The sequence below is a fragment of the Cydia strobilella genome, chromosome Z (genome assembly GCF_947568885.1).
Source record: "Cydia strobilella chromosome Z, ilCydStro3.1, whole genome shotgun sequence".
In the NCBI taxonomy this organism is placed as follows: Eukaryota; Metazoa; Arthropoda; class Insecta; order Lepidoptera; family Tortricidae; genus Cydia; species Cydia strobilella.
The window spans coordinates 13,149,936-13,174,469 of NC_086068.1; the positions used below are offsets into that span (position 1 = coordinate 13,149,936).

General features: G+C 38.0%; 1 protein-coding gene across 1 annotated transcript in view; it reads left to right on the plus strand.

The window, feature by feature from the left end:
• The window catches only part of LOC134754197 (ER degradation-enhancing alpha-mannosidase-like protein 3), a 29,986-nt gene that overhangs the window by 3,636 nt on the left and 1,816 nt on the right, over positions 1 to 24,534 (plus strand). Inside the window, exons 2-9 of the mRNA XM_063690343.1 lie at positions 2,429 to 2,575; positions 4,190 to 4,342; positions 4,490 to 4,643; positions 7,261 to 7,430; positions 15,610 to 15,831; positions 17,723 to 17,888; positions 20,977 to 21,365; positions 24,154 to 24,355. Coding sequence (XP_063546413.1) covers positions 2,429 to 2,575; positions 4,190 to 4,342; positions 4,490 to 4,643; positions 7,261 to 7,430; positions 15,610 to 15,831; positions 17,723 to 17,888; positions 20,977 to 21,365; positions 24,154 to 24,355 — 1,603 coding nt within the window. The remainder of the gene's footprint in view (positions 1 to 2,428; positions 2,576 to 4,189; positions 4,343 to 4,489; positions 4,644 to 7,260; positions 7,431 to 15,609; positions 15,832 to 17,722; positions 17,889 to 20,976; positions 21,366 to 24,153; positions 24,356 to 24,534) is intronic.

Here is a 24,534-nt window from a genome sequence, read left to right on the forward strand (position 1 = left end):
TTCCCTGTTTATTCGGTTTAAGGTAACTTTGGAAAATATTTTGTACAAGTTTGTTATTAAGCTGATGGGTCTGTAGTTGTTGACTAGGCTTTTGTCGCCCTTTTTATGAAGTAGTATAATTGTAGAGGTTGTCCATTGTTCTGGTATAGTTTCCGCTATCATAATGTCATTAAATAATTTTGTTGTGGTTCCTAAGATTTGGTCTATACATCCTTTTATTATTTCGTTAGGTATTTTGTCATCACCAGGGGCTTTTCCAATTTTTTGAGATAGGATTGCTTGTCTTACTTCACTTTCCAGAATAGTAGGGACTTCTTCCTCATCTTTTTTATATTCTAGGGGACTGTTGGTGTTCTCTGTATCACTGTATAGTTCTCGATAGAATTCTGTTGCGGTGTCTATGATCAGTGGGCGGGTAGAAACTTTAGTTGCTGTTACTTTGTTGTGTAGGTTGGGTATCCATTCAGTTTTATCCCTTAGTTCTTTTAGTGCCTTTTTTGTTCCTCCTGTTCTCTCTATATGGTGTTGTATCGTCTGCAGTCTGGATCTTGCTGTATGTTTTCTAATTTTGTTGTTGATTTCTTTACTCAATACTGCAATTTCTTTTCTGTTACATACTTACATATACTTATAAACATAGCAAACACCCATGGCCATACCAGCGAAAAGGACACCACCGGTGAAAAATTCATAAACTGTTTTACATTGAAATCACTATCTAGAGGAAAGTTCATGAATCATAGTTTTAGGAATCAATAAGTTTGATTTGAATTTTAATAGTTTTTGCATTTTAATATATTTTGAAAGGGCCTATAGTAGTAGTTTTGATCATGCCGTCACAAGGTGTTGTCCCACCCGTCACAAGCTATGAGAAGTTTTTTTTTATTTATTTAAAAATTGCATAAATTATACATGTAGACTTATATTGACCGGGATATATGTAGACCGTGATTACCTTTTGTATTGTTTATGAGCTCCCGATATTTCGAAGCAGTTACATGCATGCATGTTTTCAATTACGCAAAAAAATCCCGTTTGTTGTATGGGAGCCCCACTCAAATATTTATTTTATTCTGTTTTTAGTATTTGTTGTTATAGCAGCAACAGAAATACATCATCTGTGAAAATTTCAACTGTCTAGCTATCACGGTTCATGAGATACAGCCTGGTGACAGACAGACGCACAGACAGACAGACAGACGGACGTTAGTCTTAGTAATAGGGTCCCATTTTACACTTTGGGTGCGAAACCCTAAAAATGTCCCACCCGTCACTTTGGAATGACCCCCATGACTCAGGAACAAATATTTGTGTTCATCACACAAATAAATGCTATTACCAGGATTCGAACCCAGGACCATTGGCTTTTCAATGAATGTTTGTTCTTAACACATATGATGAAAGTTTGGTGGGTAGGCAGTTCATGCTATTGTTGTGTCCACCATTGTGGCTAATATTGGTATAATTGGGCAAAACCCCATTCTAATATTATTAGAATGATATTCTCAATACACTATTTTTGTAAAACTATGTATAATACATATTGTTCACAAGATGATATCAATTTGAATAACAAAACTTCCGTGAGACATAGACATATTAAATATATTAATAACGGGTCACTCACGTGTTTTAAATCGAAAACACCATTTTAAGTGAAACATGTCGAGCGTTTTCGACTTAAAACACGTGAGTGACCCGTTATTAATATATTTAATATGATATCAATTTGGTTCTGTTTAGATAGTGAAACTGTTTTACAACTTGGTTAAAAGGTTTCATTTAACTTTTCTTCTTGTTTAACGCGTCAACTTCTAGAATATGCCCTCGAAATGTTTTAAATTTGGAGTTAGCTTTTATTCCCTCGTCTGACTTGATAATGATATTGCATTGGTGGGAAGTGAGGGGTGACGTTTGCTTACCTAATTTCTTGTACCTATAGTCAAGTGTGACTATTTACAATAAACACATCATCTTCTTTAACCAAACCTATGTTTAGGACTATGCTCATCTGTGTTAGATTGTCTTTATTTATAGTATAATTCAGCTTAAATACTGTAGGATTATGTAAATTTGTGTACAATATATATCTTTCGACAACCGGTCTGGCCTAGTGGGTAGTGACCCTGCCTGTGAAGCCGATGGTCCTGGGTGCGAATCCCGGTAAGGACATTTATTTTGTGTGATGAGCACAGATATTTGTTCCCGAGTTATGGGTGTTTTCTATGTATTTAAGTATTTATATATTATATATATCGTTGTCTGAGTACCCATAACAAGCCTCCTTGGGCTTACCGTGGGACTTAGTCAATCTGTGTAAGAATGTCCTATAAAATTTATTATAATTTATTTGTTAATTTATTATTATTATTATTTATTTAATTATACCATATGTAGATTTTAATATATCTTTCAACTTTTTGTACAGAGAGGAGGCCCGGAAAATGTTTTACCATGCATACAATGCATATATGGACAATGCATATCCAGCAGATGAGTTGATGCCTCTCAGCTGCAAAGGGAGATGGAAGGGCATCACACCGAGTCGGGGTGACATGGATGACGCTCTTGGAAAGTAAGAAAACTTTTATCTGTTTCTGGCTATCCTATACAGTAGTTTAAATCATTGTTACTGATGCATCCCTTATGCATGTTATTCATTTGAATTCTCATACTTCCATACATTATAGTAATTAATTCTTAGCTATATAGGGTATAAGTCCTGTGAAATCCTATTCATTAATGAACATACATTCCTTTGTTTGTATGGTTTTTTTCCTACCCTATTAAGGTGCGAAACTCTTCCATGGCCATGTGAAACCACGCACTTGACATCTTATTTATGTAATGTACTGTACTGTACTGTACTGTGCTGTGAGGTGGGGGAGTGGCTTCAGTGGTAGAACTTCAGTTAAACACCAGAATAGCTTCGAGGACCCATTTTTATTTATAGGATCACTGCAAAATAAATTCATTACATTGACTTTCTGCCACAGATTTAAATATCGAACACATTCAACACTAGCCAGAACTGTAGAGGTTTATTATACAACCTCTACAGTACCTACATCCCTAAAGAGTGCCTAAGGGATTTTATTAGTAAGCTTATACTGCACGCCATCTGTCTGTCAGAGTTTTTAAAGGTTGTGTCTATGAAACATAATAGCTAACATGATTTGTATTATACATTCAGTTAATTTTTGCTCGAGTAATTGCTACGCCACGTGTATGCCCTCGAAATGTATGTACCTACAACTTACGATAAATGTAGACTAGGTATAGGACATAGGTATCCCTAAGATTGTTTTAGTCCCCTCCTGTTTGCCGGTCCTAAAATGACGTCGGTCATGCGTTATACCAAGCGCAATATTGCGCATGCGGCGCCTCCCGCACGCAACTCGAGTCACGCTGAAATTTATGCAATTGTAGATACAAAAAAATCTACCTGCAATGTAGAAACCAATCGCAAAATTGTAATACTGATAACAATAATTGCTTTCAAGGTCAATCGGTGTGTTTCTAGTTACAGTACCTACGTGTTCATTTTAATTTCACATTCACTGCCAGCGACTCTACGACTACTGTTCGTTTGTAGGCGCTTTTCGCCACAAAGCGCAAAAAAATGCGTTAACGGCTACGATATCGTAGTGTGTATCTCGCAGTGAATGCGTTAAAGAAATTTTCCAAATACCTACTTACTTAAACGGTAGGTACTTTATATGTTTCTGGATAAACACGTGTATTAAGTAGGTAGTAATTTATATTCTTTACTGTATAATATTTTCTATTGTACGCCTGTAATTGCATTGTTCCTGTTGTACATCAAAAATAAAACAACAATAATAACGGTCAAGAGTGATTCAGACTCGCGCACCGAGGGCTCCGTACAAACTTAGATAACTAAGTAACTCTTTTCGGGAAGTTCTCTATAGGTTTTTGAATCCCTCGCGAGCGTCAAAATAGATATGCGCCATATCGTAGGTACGTTGTGAATTCAGTTATATGCGAGAATTATGTCAAAATTTCAACTGCCTATAAATTACGGTTACAAAGACACAGTCTTTTAAAGGTATGACTGACGATGAAGGCGTAGTTATGGGTACTCGTGGGTATCCGTCGGTTACCGCCTAATAGCGAGATTATAGTATAAGGATGATTATGGTTATGATAATATTTGGAATGATTCCAGCTTTTCTCTGACGCTAGTGGACAGCTTGGACACGCTGGTGGTGATGGGAGACTTCTCCGAGTTCAGCAGAGCCATCAAACTTGTCATCAAAGACGTCTCGTTCGACCACGACATCGTAGTGTCCGTGTTCGAAACGAACATCAGAGTGCTGGGGTAAGTGTCTTAGAGTTATTTACTCTCTTCGCGACGTGGCCAGGCACGTTTTCGCGATTCTATGTAACAATTATTAAAAAAAACACTTACATGACCTTATATATGGTCCCTCTATAGCCTGTTGTGTGTCATTGCGTATGATCGCAGGGGCCTGCTGTCCGCGCACGTGCTGGCAACGGCGCTAAAGCCGGAGGTGCCCGTGCTGCAGTGGTACGGCGGCGAGCTGCTGGCGCTAGCCGAAGACCTCGGACGCCGCTTACTGCCCGCCTTCAACACGTCCACGGGGATCCCGCACGGAAGGGTACGTACCGTGCTGGCAACGGCGCTCAAGTCTTACAACGATCGTACCTTTTGCCAACCTACGTTAGGCCCTTCGCCCTTAGGAGTGAAGAACAAATTCCATACAAATTTGTAAATACTTCAACTCTTATAATAATTAAGAGGCCGGTGTCGATTTTAGTCGCAAAAATGTAAAATTGATAGATTTCGTCGATGAAATTGTACACCTTTTGTTACCAAATTGAAATAACAAGTACTGGTTTCTATTAGCACGTCTTCTTACCTTGCCTTTTATCAGATCAATTTTTTGAAAACAGACTCACTAAATTAGTAATGTTTTTTTTTTCTGAAGGACGTTTAGGTAAACGCGCGTAAAGCACTGATTTTGTCGCTCTTATTTGTAAATTTCGTAAAGTTTGGACTGCTAAAAATGGTAAATTTATATTACACATATTCTGTACTTGACCTTTATCAGATTACATTTTTGTTATATGACTTAGAGTCCGAGGAAATGAAAGTTAAACGAATTCAATTTTCTCCAGAAATTACTTTAAAACAAGTTAGAATTTCAACTGCCTATAAATAAAAATATTAATTTCAACGTAATTTGGATACTTGAACAATCTACAACATTTGGTAAAACTATTCTTATACATCAATTTGTATAATTTACCACCATAATTTTTTGATGAATTTTTAAAAACTGCCCCTTCTCTTCATATATTACCGGTGACGCACGCTCGCGACCTCATTATTAAAAGGCAAGATGAGAAAACGTGCTAATAGAAACCAATACTTGTTATTTAGATATTACGTAACAAAACGTGTATAATTTCAACGACTAAATCTATCAACTTAAAATTTTTGCTCCAAAACCGACTACGGCCTCTTAAGTTTCGAAATCAAACGAAGGGGCATAGCTGTGGTTGATATACATCAAATTGTGTCAAAATATTTTTAATAATGTTGATATCCAGAAAGGAAAATGGGGACAACTTTTGTATGGAAAGGCGGCTTCGTGGCGGTCGTCCATTTTCGTCTTAATAAGTTCAATAATAGTAAGCATTTTCATGAGTCGCATATCAGGTGATGTGCTAAATTAGCCCAAAAATTTACATTTACATCATTGAATTTCTCACCAAATTTGTACATAGGCAGTACCTATGCGTGTTAACTAGTTGGGTAGGTAATTGAATATACCTTTGAAGGTTCATTGCACCTAAAATATTTCAGCGGATCTAATTACTGCTATTCGTGCAAAGAAAACGCAGCCCGCAATTACGTGCCTGTTTCTTTAGGCATATTTTGTTGACAATACTACCGCGCTAGAAGTGAGAGCTTAGTGACAAACTTAATGTGTTTTACTTACAAAATATTTCAATTTTACAGCCCCTGTTATCAATAAAATTGTAAAAAAGACCTAGTCAAAATATTTTGAACCATTTAATTGTCATTTTTTGTTGCCAAGTTTGTATTTTCATTCGATGAAACCATAGAGTAACTTATACTAGAGCGGTACTGTCATATTAAATTTTGTAACCCCAGTAAATTCACTGCCATCTGTCGACACACTTTAACCCTTAAATGCATGATTTTTTGTATAACTTTTTAATAAATTGAAATAGATGTGTCATGCTGTATAAAAGTAATAAATGTGATTTTGGATAGCTGCATATTGAGCCACGGACCATCAAATATACGATGCATATATACATCATTATGCATTTAAGGGTTAAAACTAAAAATAAATATTTTAAAAATACGATAAAATGTATTTAAATATGGATAAATGATTTTTTTATTTGCATTAATTATTTTTATATGATTTTGACCCATGTTCTTTCACTGGTATGCGTTAAAATTATAAATAACAAACGAAACAGTCAACGCCCTCTATACGAGTGTAGGCCAAAACTAGTGGCGCCATCTGATCGAGAATCAAATTTTCTTGATTTTCGAGGCACGTTTTTTCCTTAGACTGTATCCATCTATTACGGAGTTATATCTATCTTTGATGAAACTAAGCTTTTTACGTGTTTCAAGGAGCTTTTAAGGCATTCATTACCTTATCAAAAATTAATTTGAAAAAAAAAAAACAGTATGTTTCATACAATAACAAAGTTATTATCATTGTCAAAATACTTTTGGTCGCTATTCAAATTGATGTACTTCTCTTATTTTTTTATATATCTTTTTAATTATTTTTGAACATTATATATGTCGATGATATTCACAGTCACTTGTTATAGTTGGTATGTATTTTGGAATAATCCATTCAGTAGTTTTCAATCTAGAGCAGTTCAAAATCAACTCTGCATTGTGAAATTTTTGTTTTCTTTTATTTGTTAGACCAAGTAGATAGTACGTTACATATTTGTAATCTACTCACAAAGCCCTTTCATTTGGTACCCCACATGGTATGTTTAAAAGAAAAAAAGTGAACACCTTTGTGCTGCAAAATTTATGATGTCACAGTAACTACCCCTACCATTTCCGCGCTTGTGATATTATGTATTCGTGTTCAGGATTTCATACTGAATGCTTTGATACTAAATATACCTATATCCGTGAAGACATAAGCGAAAACCGATTTTTAGAAGACTTCTAGACAAAATACCGACTCACTATATCGCTTGCAGGTGAACCTGCGGCACGGAGTGCGCTACCTACAGGAGTCGCGTGAGACGTGCACGGCGTGCGCGGGCACCATGATCCTGGAGATGGCGGCGCTGTCGCGGCTTACCGGCCGCCCCGTCTACGAGCAGAAGGCCCACAAGGCCATGGACAGGCTGTGGAAGATCAGGCACAGGTAAATAAATCACTGACACAACCCCCCCCCTTGTCTGGTTATTTATGCAAGTAGTATGGGGCCTAAAACGGGTAAGCTAATGGAGAACGTCTATAACTTTTAGTTTATATTAGATTTTACAAACGGATTTAATTCCATTCGATAGAAGAATTATTGTACTTTAATATAAGACAAAAAGACTGTGTCATTTTGTACCTAAAAATTATTTATAAAAAAAAAACAAAAACTCCAAAAACCCGCTCAAAAGCTAGGCCCTATCACCTAGCTAGCGTAAAGCGGGTAATCACTATAAACGAGGAGAATTTAATCACAAAACTAATTTTGATACTTCATTTGTGTTTTATACTTATACGAATTAGTTATTTACGATAATATATATAATAATAACTCCACGGCCGACTTCGGCCACGGCGACTGCTGTCAACCCCGTTGCTGTCGCTGGTGTGCTTGCAGGTGGCTGATGTAGCCGATCTTGTTACTAAAAGTTCGCGAACATTGCGGGCATGTGAGTTAACATTAACAAAGTTATAGGGTATTGCCGCGGGTGGTCTGGCTTTTATTTGCTCTACGCAGCACTTCTGTATTCCGAACACGATCAGACCATCGGATGGCGAAACGAGTGGCGATAAATTAAAACACGACCGCAGGGAGTGTTTTAAATCGACACGAGTTCCGAATTACCTATCCGCACGTGTATCGTACAACGTTTTACAGTTCATATGGCCCTTTAAACTTTCGACATATGCACGAAAAGTGTTATCAGGTTGTAGCAAATTAAGAATATTTTTATGGAAACTGACAATAACGTCTCAATCAAGACTGTTTTCCGTTTTTTTCTTATATTTGTTTATTATTCGATAAGACTGTATGAAAAAATAAGTATAGAATTGTATCAAAGCCGAACAAGTACTTACCCGTTGAGCCCTAGAGCACGATTTTTAGTTAAACAATAAAAAACGGAAAGAACAGCGCTTGAACTGGATGGTGTTTAGCAAAAATGTGTCACCCCACATACATTTTTCAATAAAATGTCAACTTTAAGCGTCAATTTCTTGAGTATCTATTGCGTATTAGCATCCCTGTTGTCTTCTTTTGGGGTTAGGTTAAATAGTAACAATTAATATCAACTTTATGGTACATTAAGTACTTAATAGTTTTAGAATTATCCGATGACACATTTCTTTAATAGTTTTAACAAACTCATCAATTTCTTTATTTTGCATTTAGTTACATCTAGGGACTCGTGTCTTAGGGGTCTGCAGACTTATTGGTATCTGTGTATTGTGTCTGTATCTGGAATTAAACCTCACGAATTTAGTGATTTGATAGTGAAAGTTTTATAATGATTAAATTATTCGTTCTGGAGTTTGCACTCTAACAAATCGATATAAGGTCGATTCTTCAATGACTCTCATATAGCGATATGGCTAGTAGATAGTCACGGCATCATTCGGCAGCTCGCTTAATGGCTAGCTGGACCAGCGGTATGAGGACCCGACATGAGTGCAAGAGGTCGGGCGTTCGATCCCCGCCTCCCGGTATCTTTTTCCATTTATTTATTTTTAAGTTAGCATTTCATATTGCAGTTTCGTTTAAATAACAACCGCGTCAGTTCGAGAGTTCATTCCCGCTCATCTCTTAGATGTGTTCACACCGATGTAAAGACGGTGGTGGCAATGTGTTAAGTTTACCCTCCAAAATGGAGATTGAATTGCAATTGTATAAATGACATGCAATTTCGAACATAATGAAATGTAAAACGCAGTGCAGTAGTTTATAGACATTTTTGCTATTTGTGAGTGTTTTGTACGGCGAAGGGGTAAGTGTTAGTTTTAAGCTAAAATCAGAACTTGTAATTAAGCACTACGCCATACAGTAGATTAAATTAGTGTAATTGTTTTAGCTTCTGGACATGCCCTTCAAGTTCCGGGTTATTGTTTGATGGCATTTAGCGATCGCAGGGAGAACCTACGAGATAATAAATTACGTCGCTAGCCGGTGGCAATTGGATAGGCAGGGTTCCAGCTGTTGAGAAAATCCCTCCTGGCGCCTAACAACACTTAGTTTAAGATTATTAGATTTAAGTTCTTCATTCACCTTTTGCATTCTAGTACATTAGTGGTTATCTTATTAAATTCATTAAAACGCATCAATTGGTTGTCTTTTATACCTCAACAACCCGTAACAAATTGGCGCCTAACGAAAAAAACAAGACACGGGTTGAGGTGGCGTTAGTGTTAAAAGTTAGTGTTAAATTTTACACCTGTATTTGTATTTATAATAGTTCTTAAAAGCTTTCTAACATATATATATATTGTTTAATGTGTTTTTGGTTGCAAATAACATATGTGAAGAGGTGTTCAATTAAAATTACGTTTTAGTATAGGATTTATGGTATTATAAGCATAGTAAAATTGGAGAACTGTGACGCTTAGTACGGTAACGTTTTTGGTGTATCGGGTTATAGTTTTTTTTGCTAGTGTTATTATTTAGGCGATAACGAAGAGTTGTAGTTTGTAGAAATAAATATTTTGTAAATAATAATAATAATAATAATTAGTGAACATGGATCCCAACTTTTTATTAAAAGATGAGCTGGAATTCGAACTTGCGAGCCGTGGTGTTACCATTAAAAGCACAGTACCAGTATTGAAGAAGCTTCTAAAAGAACTTATGTTAAGTGATACATCGGTAGTGTCGGGGTCGGCTAGTAAGCCAGTGTTAGGGGTCAGTGATACATTAAGCACAGAGTTACATACATGTGCTTCGAAATTAACTGTTTTGAGCAATTATATAGCAGAAGTCGTGGGTAAGCCTGACCGAAATTTATTTAAAAGGTTGGTATCAAGATTATACCACGTTATTAATAGGTTAAGTCTCGTATCGACTGGTACAGAAGCTGAAAATGCTCTTCAGGCAGAATTAACGCAAAAAGCATACGACCTCATAGGTAAGTTGGAGGAGCAGGACGACTTGTCAGAAAATGAAGACTTAACTGAGGAGGACAAGAAAGTACTACAGGAGACATTAGGAAATTTAGGTCAGCAGATTATAGGGAAGTTAGACAGCGATAGAGATGACACGTCAAGGCCCAGGGATGTAGGAACATCTAAACAAAAGAAAGATGAACCTTGTGGTACTAGGAGTAACGACATTAGGGTAGGTCAGTCGGGAAAAGTAGGGGGTAATAAAGATAGACTCACACGAACGTCTACAGTGGATGATGACTTCTCCACGCGTAAGCTTGTACTAATCGTTAAATGGGGAATAAAATTTTCAGGGGGCAATACTTCGAGCGTTAATGCCTTTATTGAGCGGGTCACTGAACTTAAGGAAGCAAGAAATGCGTCTGATGAGGATCTATGGAGGTGTGCGATAGACTTTTTCGAAGGCGACGCGTTGATATGGTATAGGGCCAACAAGGAGTATGCCACTTGTTGGGAAGAATTAGTGATCCTCCTTAAGCGTACATTCCAGCCACCGTTCTATCAGGAGGAGTTGTTGACGGAAATTAAAGCGAGAACTCAGGGTAGGGATGAATCGGTAGTTATTTACATTTCAATAATGCAAAATATGTTTAACAGGCTACCAACAAAGATAACAGAAAAAGAAAAAATTATGATAATACTACGTAACATTCAACCATACTATCAAAGAGGTGTATGTAGGGATGAATTTTCGTCGCTTATGGATTTGTTTAATGTGTTGCGGGTGGTAGAGCGGACAAAAATAAATTGCGACAATTTTAAGGAACCGCAGACAGTTAAAAACTTGCTTGAGCCAGACTTAGCTTATAAGCTACCACAGGTTGCTTCGGGGGCTACGGAGATCAGTGAACTGGTTCATATGACAGAAACAAAGAAGGAACCGGTGTCTCAAAGGAGGTGTTGGAACTGCCGTGAGGCGGGGCATTTGTTTAGAGATTGCACTATACCAAGACAGCGCTTATTTTGTTACCGTTGTGGGCGTTTTGGAACCACATCAAAGGATTGTAAGTGCACTAAGGGAAACGCTCCGGGGGAAGTTTCAAAACCTGCCCAGTAAGCTTACCCCATGATAAAGATACAGAGTGGCAGGAATGGTTGGTAGTGGTCAGAATTTTTTTCTCGCGGGGAGATAATGAACTGTGTCCAGTGTTAGTCAATAAGGATAATGATAACAGGACGTACGTATATGTGGATGTCTTGCAAGTGCAATTGATTGGCTTGTTAGATGGTGGTGCAACTCGTACAGTAGTTAACGAGATTTATGCAGAAATTTTAAGTTCTCTAGGACTAAGACCCATTAAGGTTACAAGTATGCAGGCTTCCGCAGCAGGTGGAGAGAATCATGAAATCACTCAGATATTTCATGTTCCATGCAAGTTTGATAATCAGTACAAAGTCATTCCGATTTTAGTTATGCCTACTTTGAAACAAAATCTGATACTAGGTAGAGATTTTTTCATTCAATTTGGTATCGCAATAAAATTTAGAAGTGAACTGAGGACAGATCAGACTGCTATAGACACTTTGACTCTAAGGGATAGTGCGGTGATTTCCAGAGAATGCTTGGAAGAACATCAGCAAGCACAATTGGCGGATATCATAGATGAGATGAAACGTACAATCGGGACGGGTAATCTGGGAAGGACGGATATGTTAAGCCACACAATAGACACTGGCGAAGCAAAGCCAATCCACCAAAAGCAGTACAATTTTTCTCCGGTAATAAAAAAAGAAATTGAAAGGGAGTTGGATGATATGCTCTCTAAGGACGTAGTCGAGCCGTCGGTCAGTGCATGGTGTTCGCCTGTGCTAATTGTTAAAAAACCTAACGGGGAGAACAGGTTATGCTTAGATAGCAGGCAATTAAACAAGGTGACAAAGAGGGATACATATCCGCTGCCACGAGTAACTAATATCCTAGATAGCCTTCGGAATGCGAAGTATCTAAGTACTATCGATTTGAAGTCAGCCTTCTGGCAAATACCTCTGTCAGAAGAAAGTAAGGAGAAAACTGCATTCGCCATAGCCGGGAGGGGCCTATTCCAATTCAAAGTAATGCCATTTGGCCTGGTGAATGCTTCTCAAACTCAACAACGACTTATGGATATTCTTTTTTGCTCTAATGAAGATAAAGTGTGGTCTTACTTGGACGACATAGTGGTGTGCTGAGCAGACTTTGAGGAACATTTAACTCTGTTGAGGAAGGTAATGACCACCTTACAAAGGGCCAAGTTAACAATTAACGTTGAAAAATGTAAGTTTGCTCGGTCTAGTTTACGATTCCTAGGCTATGTGATAGACAAGGATGGATTGAGGACAGATCCTGATAAGGTCTCGGCAATATTGAACTTCCAAAGGCCAAAAACTTTTAGAGAACTAAAGCGATTTATTGGCCTAGCGAGTTGGTACAGACGGTTTGTACAGGACTTTTCGACGATAGCAGCGCCGCTTCACGACTTAACAAAAGGCAATAAGAGAAAGCTCCTAGATTGGAATGATGAGGCCGACTCAGCATTCGTCAAGTTGAAAACATTACTTACGACAACGCCAGTAATGACATGCCCGGACTATTCTAAGCCATTTATTATACAGTGTGACGCCTCAAACACGGGCGTTGGAGCGATATTGTGTCAAAAAGACGGAGAAGTAGAACAACCTGTAGCGTATTTGAGCAGAAAGCTTTCGGACCAAGAATGTCGGTACTCTACGTCTGAGAGAGAGTTATTGAGTGTGGTGTATGCAGTCGACAAGTTCAGGCCATATATCGACGGCACACATTTTACGGTCGTAACTGATCATAGTGCATTGCAGTGGTTGCACAAAATGAAAGACCCTCACGGTAGGCTAGCGAGATGGGCCATGAAGCTACAACAGTTTAGTTTTGACATCATTCACAGGCCAGGTAAGAGTCACACTGTTCCAGATGCGTTATCACGATCCAAGGTAATATCGGAAATAAATAATATACAGATACTTGATAATCATAAAGATCAATGGTATAGAGATAAAGTGAAAGAGGTTACTGACAAGACGGAAGCATCAGATTGGAAAGTAGCTGAGGGGCGATTATTTAAGAAAATGAGTTTAAAGTTGTACCCAAAGTCAAGTGCGTGGAAACTTGTGGTGCCAGAAGCCTTACGGAAAGAAGTATTTCACGAATGTCATGACAAGCCTACAGCGGGTCATCTTGGAGTTCGTAAAACATACTTTAAAATCAAACAAAAATACTTCTGGCCGAATATGTTACAAGATGTCAAAACCTATGTAGGTAACTGTGAGACTTGCGCAAAATATAAAGTATCCCAACAGGTACCCTATGGTTTAATGGGCCAGCACAGAGACGCTACAGAGCCTTGGCAAATAGTCTCTTTAGATCTGATGGGTCCATTTCCAAAAAGTAAGAGATGTAACACAATGCTACTTGTTCTCACGTGCTGGTTCAGCAAATTTACACTTCTCTTTCCTTTGAGAACCGGAAAGGTTGAAAAAATATGTGAGATCCTGGAGGATCAGTTTCTGTTATTTGGAGCACCTCAAGCTCTAATCTGTGATAATGGCAAGCAATTTGTTTCTCATTTATTTAAAGATCTGGCAGTTAAATATAATTCAAGGATATGGTATACCCCTAACTATCATCCCCAAGCAAATCCCACAGAACGCGTGAATAGAGTCATAGGGACTATGATTGCATCATTTACTACAGCAAAAAAGCACAACGAGTGGGATGTACATTTACAGGAATTCGGCAATGCCATTAGGACGGCTAGGCATGAAACTACGACATACACTCCCTCTTACCTATTCTACGGCCGCGAAACGGCAGTTCCCAACCCCTACACAGTTGACTTAGGAAATGAATCAGACACAGACAATATGCCACCACACCCAGATGTAACGAATTACATAAATGAACTGGAACACAGGCACAGAGTATTCGTAGAAGTGCGGGAACGGTTAAAAAAGGCACATGAAAGCAGTACAGGTCATTACAACAAAACTAGAAGGCGGAGTGAGTTTAAGGTGGGAGATGTTGTATTACGTAGGACAAAGTTTCTGTCGAGCGCTCAGAAAAAGTTCAAGGCAAAGCTAGCTCCTAAATTTGAAAGGGGCGTTATTACTGCAAAGTTATCAGAGAACGTGTATCGTCTAAATAATGCATATGGTAAAGATATAGGAGTGTGGCATGCGAAAGACTTCAAAACGTAAAAAAAAAAAAAAGTTTTTTTTTAAAGAGGGAGAGGGCATATATAATGATTAAATTATTCGTTCTGGAGTTTGCACTCTAACAAATCGATATAAGGTCGATTCTTCAATGACTCTCATATAGCTATATGGCTAGTAGATAGTCACGGCATTGTTCGGCAGCTCGCTTAATGGCTAGCTGGACCAGCGGTATGAGGACCCGACATGAGTGCAAGAGGTCGGGCGTTCGATCCCCGCCTCCCGGTATCTTTTTCCATTTATTTATTTTTAAGTTAGCATTTCATATTGCAGTTTCGTTTAAATAACAACCGCGTCAGTTCGAGAGTTCATTCCCGCTCATCTCTTAGATGTGTTCACACCGATGTAAAGACGGTGGTGGCAATGTGTTAAGTTTACCCTCCAAAATGGAGATTGAATTGCAATTGTATAAATGACATGCAATTTCGAGCATAATGAAATGTAAAACGCAGTGCAGTAGTTTATAGACATTTTTGCTATTTGTGAGTGTTTTGTACGGCGAAGGGGTAAGTGTTAGTTTTAAGCTAAAATCAGAACTTGTAATTAAGCACTACGCCATACAGTAGATTAAATTAGTGTAATTGTTTTAGCTTCTGGACATGCCCTTCAAGTTCCGGGTTATTGTTTGATGGCATTTAGCGATCGCAGGGAGAACCTACGAGATAATAAATTACGTCGCTAGCCGGTGGCAATTGGATAGGCAGGGTTCCAGCTGTTGAGAAAATCCCTCCTGGCGCCTAACAACACTTAGTTTAAGATTATTAGATTTAAGTTCTTCATTCACCCTTTGCATTCTAGTACATTAGTGGTTATCTTATTAAATTCATTAAAACGCATCAATTGGTTGTCTTTTATACCTCAACAACCCGTAACAGTTTCGCTAAAGTCGTGATTCAGTAAAATCGTTCAACCGTTGAAAACTCCCTTTCCTACCGTTTTTACAATTTGACTTAACATCTGTTATGCTGTAGGACTTCCGACCTAATGGGCACGGTGATAAACATTCACTCCGGCGACTGGGTCCGCAAGGACTCCGGCGTGGGCGCCGGCATCGACTCGTACTACGAGTACTGCCTCAAGGCATACATCCTGCTCGGCGACGAGAAGTACTTGGCCAGGTTCAACCGCCACTACAACGCCGTCATGAAGTACATCAGCAGGGGGCCCGTCATGTTGGCCGTCCATATGCACAGGTAAGCAAAAATTATTTAACTATTAAGTTAAGAGTTAAATAATAATCATATTTTCAAAAATATATATTTAAAACCTGATTCTTTCAAATATGGACATTCTTCGGCTCATTCTACTCAGAATCGACAGTATTCTCCATCCTGCTATTAAAAAAAGATATCCCAAAATGTCCATTTCATTACGTCACGTTTTAGTGTGAAGAACCTTTGCACTTGTATGTGCGTAACATAGTGGAACGTAAAATTTTCATACAAATTTTTCCACCTACTTTGCAACCATACTTTGCATGACTTTGTGTGAAATTCAGTAAACGTTTTAATGTGGCATCTGTGGGGGGGGGGGGGGGGGGGGGTGTAAGGCGTCCGGCGTCTAGTCAACTACGGCTAGTCGGCTACGGCTCGACGCAACGTTGACGCAGCGACGCCATTTTCCATAGCGCTGACTAGACGCCGACGATCGGGAGACGCTATAGGGTATTCAGATTCAGATAATTATTAATAAAATTTAGTATTTTACACGTCATTTTCAGTATAATAAATAGTTATATTAAATTATCACTAATTAATTTACATTTTTAGTATACATTTTACAAATATAGGTACTTAACTTACGTATCTATTTTTATGTGGTTGGGTTGGCTGCCCTACTGACAAAGAGATATTTGACAACATTAAAAATATATAACGAATTGCTGTCATCCATAAACTAATAAAGTATATTTCACTATATTTGAATGTAAATTATGTTTAGTTTTTGGAATATAAACGAAAGAAAATTTAATATTTTTCGAAATTTCATCAGGGACGTGAACGCTCTGTGATTGGTCAACGCTCGGGTGACGTCACACGCGCGTAAACATTCTTGATTGCCTTGAGTGTTTTAACTGTTTTATTTGTATTTAGTTAATTTTAGTTATTGTTCCACAGTTTTCTGATATATTCCGATTTATCCGTATATCTAGTAGCACAATATTCATAAGAATCTCAAAATGGAGCCGAAATATGTGAAAGCTGATAGCGGCAACCTATCAGACATAGACGCATCAATGGTTGCACTTTACTTTAAAGATAATGCTGCGGAACTAAGAAATGTACAAACAGCTATGTGAGTATACGTAGAAATTGTTTATTTACGAACATTTCGATTTCGATGATACGAATACGACGACGATATATATATATATAGAATACGATGACGAGAATAGTATCTCCATACTGCACTTTAGTTTGAAAGAAAAAGTATGCTACTAACTACCTACTAATGCTGAAAGAGCTATGTTATGAGGTTATGTAGTAATACATTAAATACCTAGATCTTGTTTCGTTAAATACAACAAAATCCGCTGCTTTAACTACCATATTTATTTACAGTTAAATATTACTTACATCGAAGAGGTCTTCACACATAAAAAGATTTGTATGCGCTAAAATGCTCTTTGGGTCTCTTCGCGCTAGTTTCAACCACATTTTTCTTTTTTTGGGATTCGTTGGAACGGAAACAAACAATTTATCTGGATTTTTTATAGTCGTACTTGAACATTGCGGCACTATACACCATTTATATACCATTTTACAGTGAAATAATCAATTCAATGCACATAAACCATAAGATTTACTAAGGTCATTGACTGAGTTTACTCGCGTGTGACGTCACACGTGTCACGTGATTAGCCCCTTTGCAAAAACAGCGTTTAAGGCGCGTTCAAAATAAATAAACTTTAACATTGATTTTTTATATTTAATACAGGAAATTTCACGGAAATATCAATGTAGTGTAATTATTAAGTCTTAAACAATCAATTAAAACCATTTTCAAATATTAGTCAAATAGCCTATTGTGGGGTGGCCTTGGTGGAGGGGTTGAATTGTATTGTGATCGGCGGGACATTTCCAGGCCGCACCTCCAATCCCGCAACTTCATGGACGCACTGCTGGCGTTCTGGCCGGGGCTGCAGGTGCTGCTGGGCGACGTGCGGCCCGCCGTCGAGACGCACGAGATGCTCTACCAGGTCATGCAGCGCCATACCTTCATACCAGAAGCCTTCACCACCGACTTCCAGGTACACTGGACTTTCAGGCAGATGGGACTCCACTGAGTGTCCCGGTTCCATTGATCCTACATTTCATTGCTTAAGTATCACTGTCAACCGGATATAATTGAGATTGCGGTCTGTGTGCTAGCAAAAAAAAAAACAAGAGGGCGCGCCCAGCAATCGCAGCTTCGCAACCCACCATTGCACCGTTGTACCACCTTGATCGTCTCTGGTTGATGTTAATCTTAACGGAACTAAAATAATTACAATACGTCGGCTAAAGTCGCAAACCTCGTAACTCAACCTGACTAAATTTTACTGGAGGCACAAAAAACGTCTACCAAAAATGTTGTATTTTTTTTTTTAAACAGGTTTACATGTCAAATACAGTATTTCATATTTAAAACTATTTACATCTAAGTTACATAGCAAAACACATCAGTATGAATATAATATTAGGTATAAGATAATTATGTCGGGTAGGTACAATTATTATTTAAAATTTATTATTTATAGGTTTAAATGATTACAGTAAGTTCATATAAGTATATCATATCACATAATTATGGTTAGTTAAATTCTTATTTTATATTTCTATAGCTTGGGATTGTGAACCAGTTCAAGAGTGCACGCCGTCAAAAAATTCGTCAACAAAGTAGTACGCTTCAGACATAAGTTTAGCCTTAAGTTTATTCACGAAACCTCTTTTACCAGTAGCACTTTTAATCTCTAAGGGTATGTGGTTATATATCTTAGGGCCTATTGAGTGGAGACACTTTTTAGACTCACGCGTACGTGGTGGACGCAGTTCGCCTCTTCGCCTAGTATTATAGTTGTGGGCGTCACCGCGCGTCGGGAACTGTTCAAGGTTACCTCTCACATACTTGGCTACGTCGAGAATATATAGGCACGGGAGGGTGAGGATTTTGGTATCCTTGAACAGTTCACGAGCGGGGTGATCCCAGGGGACTCCACGCATGCAACGAACTGCCCGCTTTTGAAGTCTAAATATTCTGTCGCGGTTGGCTGAAGTTGCCCATAGTTCTGTACCATAGGTTAGTAAAGCGTGGAAGTAGCCGAAATAGGCTTTTCTTACGTTGGTAGGATGTAGACTAGGGCGTAGCCTTCTGAGCGCGAAACAGGCAGAAGACAAACGGTCGCATAGTGAGTCAGTATGGGGATTCCATGTTAATCCAGAATCTATTATGAGACCTAGGTATTTTACTTCGTCCACCTGGGGAACATTCGTTATTGCAGTAAATATTTAAGTTGTGTTCTTTTTTTCCACGTAAGCAGAACTGGATGATATTTGTTTTTTCTACGTTCAGTATCATTCCATTCACTGAGAACCATGATGCGACGTCGTTCATTACCTTGGTAAGTTTAGATCTAAGTTCCTGGTGGTTTAAAGCTGAGACGATCACACAACCGTCATCGGCGAACATGACAAATTCTGCGTCATCGGTGGCGGTTGTGAAATCGTTCATAAGTATTAAGAACAGGTTGTTGCCCATAACGGAGCCTTGAGGTACGGCCCAGTCACCAAGTTCCAACAGGTCAGATCTAGCTCCGTGGACAGAGGTTAGTTGCCTGCGACCATCTAAAAAGGAAGCAATTATATTTAGGTAATTTCCCTTAACGCCGTAGTGATCTAACTTCGCCAGAATCAGAGGATGGGCGACCAGCTCGAAGGCGCGCGACAGGTCACAGAATATGGCGGCCACCTGTCGCCCGGCGTCGAGATGGTCGGTCACTCTGGTTACCACGTCCCGCGCGGCATCGATCGTCGACCTGCCCGGTTGGTAGGCATATTGTTGCCTATTTATTATTTAAGTTAAAATGAGACATTAGTTTGTCACTTAAAAGGTTTTCAAAAACTTTGGAAAACAGTGGTATTAGGGATATTGGTCTGTAGTTTTTTAATCTATTTAATTCTCCTTTACCTTTGTAGATCGGTTGTACTTTAATATTTTTTAAGTTGCTATGATAAGTGCCTGTTTCGATACATCTATTAAAGTCTGTAGTTTTTTAATCTATTTAATTCTCCTTTACCTTTGTAGATCGGTTGTACTTTAATATTTTTTAAGTTGCTAGGATAAGTGCCTGTTTCGATACATCTATTAAATAAATTACAAAGTATACTAATAACAAATTTAGGTATTAGGTCAAGTGAGCGCGTGGACATATCATTTTTTACATAATGTTAACTTAAATGTAGCCGTCAGATTGTTCACATTTATTCAATTAAAATCTAATCTGAACCCAGAAAATATGGAGTTTCGAGTTTTTTTAAAGAAAATAGTAAAGCTATTGTTTAGAAAAAATGGGAGTTTTGTTATAAAAATAGACGAAAATCTTTTAATCCGAACAGGTTATTGTAGACTTGTAAAATAATAAAAATACTTCAAATTTGTCATTAAATTTACACTCGGACCTCGGTTTCAGTGTTCCTTATTTCCGCTTTGCTTTTACTATAAATCCATACATCACCTTCCTTTTTTTCCCCTAGTATTGACCCTTTTCCCGCAATTGTTTTAGTTTATTATTTTCCCAATCACTTTATTTTTGATCTCTTTCGTCGTGGAATATCTTTTAAATCCTTATTTTCTTCTATACTTATCTTTCTGTAATAGTTCTTAAACGACTTGGTAGCGAGTTTAAAATATTTATGTATACTGCGAGTGAAAGAACAATGAGAAGCAAACCTCGTATGTCCAAACGCCATCGCCAACTCAAGGAAGTGAGCGGGGGGAGATACGTGATTTTACTTTACCAAAATGGCGGTCGGGAGTTGCAAGGTTTTCTATTTTGCTTTATAAATGTAAACGGTTTTTTCTTGGTATTTAAGTTTTGCCATTAGATGCGTTTAGAATAGTGCTATCGAAAAGAGTCAAAACATGATTTAAAAAAATAATGGAGTTATACGTATATCTCACGACTTTAGCCGACGAATATTTGTCACCTGTCGTGTAGTTACACTAGTTCCATGATATATCCCGATGCGTATCTTTGTATCAGGTGATGTCAAGAAGAAATGCATTTTCTATTTATGCAACCAATCCAGCGCAGTATTCATGGAAGGCCGTATATTTACCTTATTATATGTTTAACACAGGTACACTGGGGGCAGCATCCCCTCCGACCCGAGTTCCTCGAGTCCACATACTTCCTCCACCGGGCCACCGAGGACGACCACTACCTACACGTGGGCAAGATGGCCCTCAAAGCTTTACAGCAATACACCAAAGTGCCTTGTGGCTACGCCGCAGTCAACGACGTCAGGACCCGAGTCCACGAGGACAGAATGGACTCGTTCGTCCTAGCGGAGACCTTCAAGTATCTATACATGCTGTTCGGTGATGATAAACATATGCCGGTCAAGATGGAAGACTATGTGCTAACGACGGAAGCGCATTTCCTGCCGCTCTCCCTGGCCCATGCGGGGAAAAACACTTCGTACTACAGCTTGAAAATCGATGACGAAGACGAGGACAAGTACAGAAAGTAAGTCTTTTAGATCACGTTCGTTTACTTGTTTTTTTTTAAATATCAATAAAAATCTCCCTCGTCCGATAATCATTTATTTTATTTTCAATTTCTTTTTATTCTACGTACAGTGATTCTTAACCCGCAGAAAAGATTGGTTTTAATGATCCCCTGACATGGGTTAGGTCAGACTTCTTCCAACATCTTTACCATTCTTTGCATCATGTACTTTCTTGTCTACTAATATTTTACTGTAAGTTTACTACAATAACTATTATTTACTTAATACCTAGTTTTTCCTTATAATTATAGTTAATTATAGTTAATCCTCTATATACAAGTGACAACATATTTTCGTTTGCTTGTTGAAGAAACGCAACTATTTTCTTTGAGAATATTTTTAACAGTAGCTGCGGAGAAACGTGTAGTCAAGTACGTTCATTTTCTTTTGCGTCACCATCTTTTATTGTTTGTAACGTATTAGGCGCTTAGCACACTGGATACGATTCGCACGTCGTTCCGAAGTGAGAGCGGGATGCCTATATAATACGTGCATAGCGTTGTCTCGTTCAAACATCGGAGCGACGTGCGAATCGTATCCAGTGTGCTAAGCGCCAGAGTTAAAAAAAACCTGTTAAACAGAGTTAAGATGTTTGTTCTATTTCTACATAAAGCCTGACCAGGAATATGATCACGCGCCATGTTGCGGAATTTCACTGGAACTAATTTTTTCATACTATACTGAACTGTCACATTATACATGAGAATGAACAGCGCCCTCTTGACAATGATCATATATTACTGGTCAGGCTTTACTTACTTAGGGCCAGTTGCACCAACCACACTTAACTGACTGATCAACATCAATCAGCAGAAAACTTTGAAAATTCCCATACAATAAAATTTTGCGAGCACTTTAACGGTGACAGACGGTTTGGTGCAACCGACCCTTAATGTTATATTGTTATAAAGCATCAAAATTCATTTTTTTTTGGCTGGGGCCTATTTCTCGAAGGATATTAGTCTAATGTGTTGACTGTGTTGTCATGGCAACCCATACGATACGAAAGTTCGTGGAGAAATGAATGAATGAATAAATATCAGATTTCGTTTAAAGGCAAGCGCATTCGCAATAAGTAGACTTTGCCAAAGGACTGTCTCATTTCAAATATAGACAGAGAGAATCATACTATATTTGTCTCACACTAGTACTAGCACCCAAAAGATAAGGATGAGTATAGTTTTTTGTTGTTGTTGTTTTGTCACTGGAGTCTTTGGACGCGATGTCGGGATAGTGATATTAGCTCGCCGCGGTATTCGGATCTAAACGCGGGAATGTTTTATGATAAGTCCAGATAATAAATTTTTAATACAGTTGCTCAAAAAGTGCTACTTAACGCAGCTGTTAAGCGTTCTCAAAGTTGGTTTCTGCGAACTAGTGCTTTTTACTTTTCCAGCTTTTTTAAATTTATTTCTGACTGTAATCCATACGTCCACACCAAAGAGTTTGGATGTTCAAAAACTATAGGTATATTTTTTTATTTCGCCATTACACGTTTATTACGTTTCTTCACGTTTATTATCCAAAAAAATTATTACACGATATAAATAATAGTACATTTCGATGCTAGTGCGGAAAGTATGTCATTGCCTCACGAGTACCGAGATATGGCAAAACTCGGGACGAGTGAAGAATGACATTTCCGCACGTGTATCGAACGACGTTTTTTTAATACAGTTGCGAAAAAATAAGAAAAACAACAAGTAAGAAATTCGAAACTTTTATATTATTAATTCTGTGACATCCTTGACATTATGACGAGGTGCTGTTTTAATTCTGTGACATCATTGACATTATGAAGAGGTGTTGTTTTAGCTGGGTGTTATTATTATTGGACCCACTTAAATGAATTTTTTTTTTAAATGCATGTCCTATAAGACAGAAACAATTGTAAATATAAAACATTGTACTATTATTACCCAAATATCTTTAACTACTTTGTTAATTACGATTATTTGTGTATCGTACATTTATAAAAACAACATCGAATGTTGCCTTTGGAAACTCTGAGCAGAAAGAAAAAACGCCTCTTCTTTGACAGGCGTTCCGTTCCACTCAGACAACTTATTAAGAACGGTTTTTCAATATTCAATATAAAAAAAAATAGACGTGTTATAATGATGAAGAGGTAAGTAATAAAATATAAAATATGTATATTTTTCGTATTCTTACATTAATAGTAGGTTTTTATGTTGATTACGACGTTTAAAGGAAACAGGACGTTTAAACAGCTACGTAAAGTAGCACTTTTTGAGCAACTGTATAAAAAAATATTTATTGTTATTATATAAATAAAATGTTTTATAATACGATATTTGACTGAAACATTTTATTATTATTGGCTAAATGAAACTATAAAAATGAAAAATTAAAAAGTAAAACCGGCGCCCGCTATTTTTATTTTCAGTATTTTCACTTAAAATTTAAGGTTTACTTACAAAATAATTAAACTTAAATTGCATCGGTGAGTATTTTTGTACGAAATGAGTTGTTGTGATTAATTTTTGCAATGTAAATCATCGCTGAACCACAGATTATATAATACTATGCTGAACGTAGTGTATAGTGCTGTAAGGTCTGTAAGTGTAACCAATATTTGTTTTATTGTAATTTTTTGCAAATGTATTAGAAAACGTCGTCCAATGTACGTGTGCAAGTGTCACTATTTACTTGTAGAAGAACTAGTAGAATAATGACATACTTTGCAAACTTGCAGGTACCTACTATTATCTTGCTTGTACTCAGGACGTGTCCGAACACGGCTTCGCTGGTGGCGGAGAAGGTGCGGCAGCCGATGCGGCAGTTGCTGGGCGCGTCTGCGGCGCGGCCGCCCGCGCGCCTGCGCCCGCTCAACGACCCGCGCCAGGTCCACGCGCTCGCCGACATGGGCATCTCCGTGCTCACGCTGCCCGATGGCAGGGTGCAACTGCTCTACACGACCAATACGGTAACTACCTATAGCCAAACGTTGTTGTTGTGTCTCCTATGCCTACTTAGCGCAAAAATCGAAACTTCCATGCATTTTTGTCGTTCGCAATATAGTTTTCCCTGAGTATATCGATGTAGGTCATTGTTTCATTGATCTTACCTTATTGATAAATGATTTAATTTAATTTAAATAATATT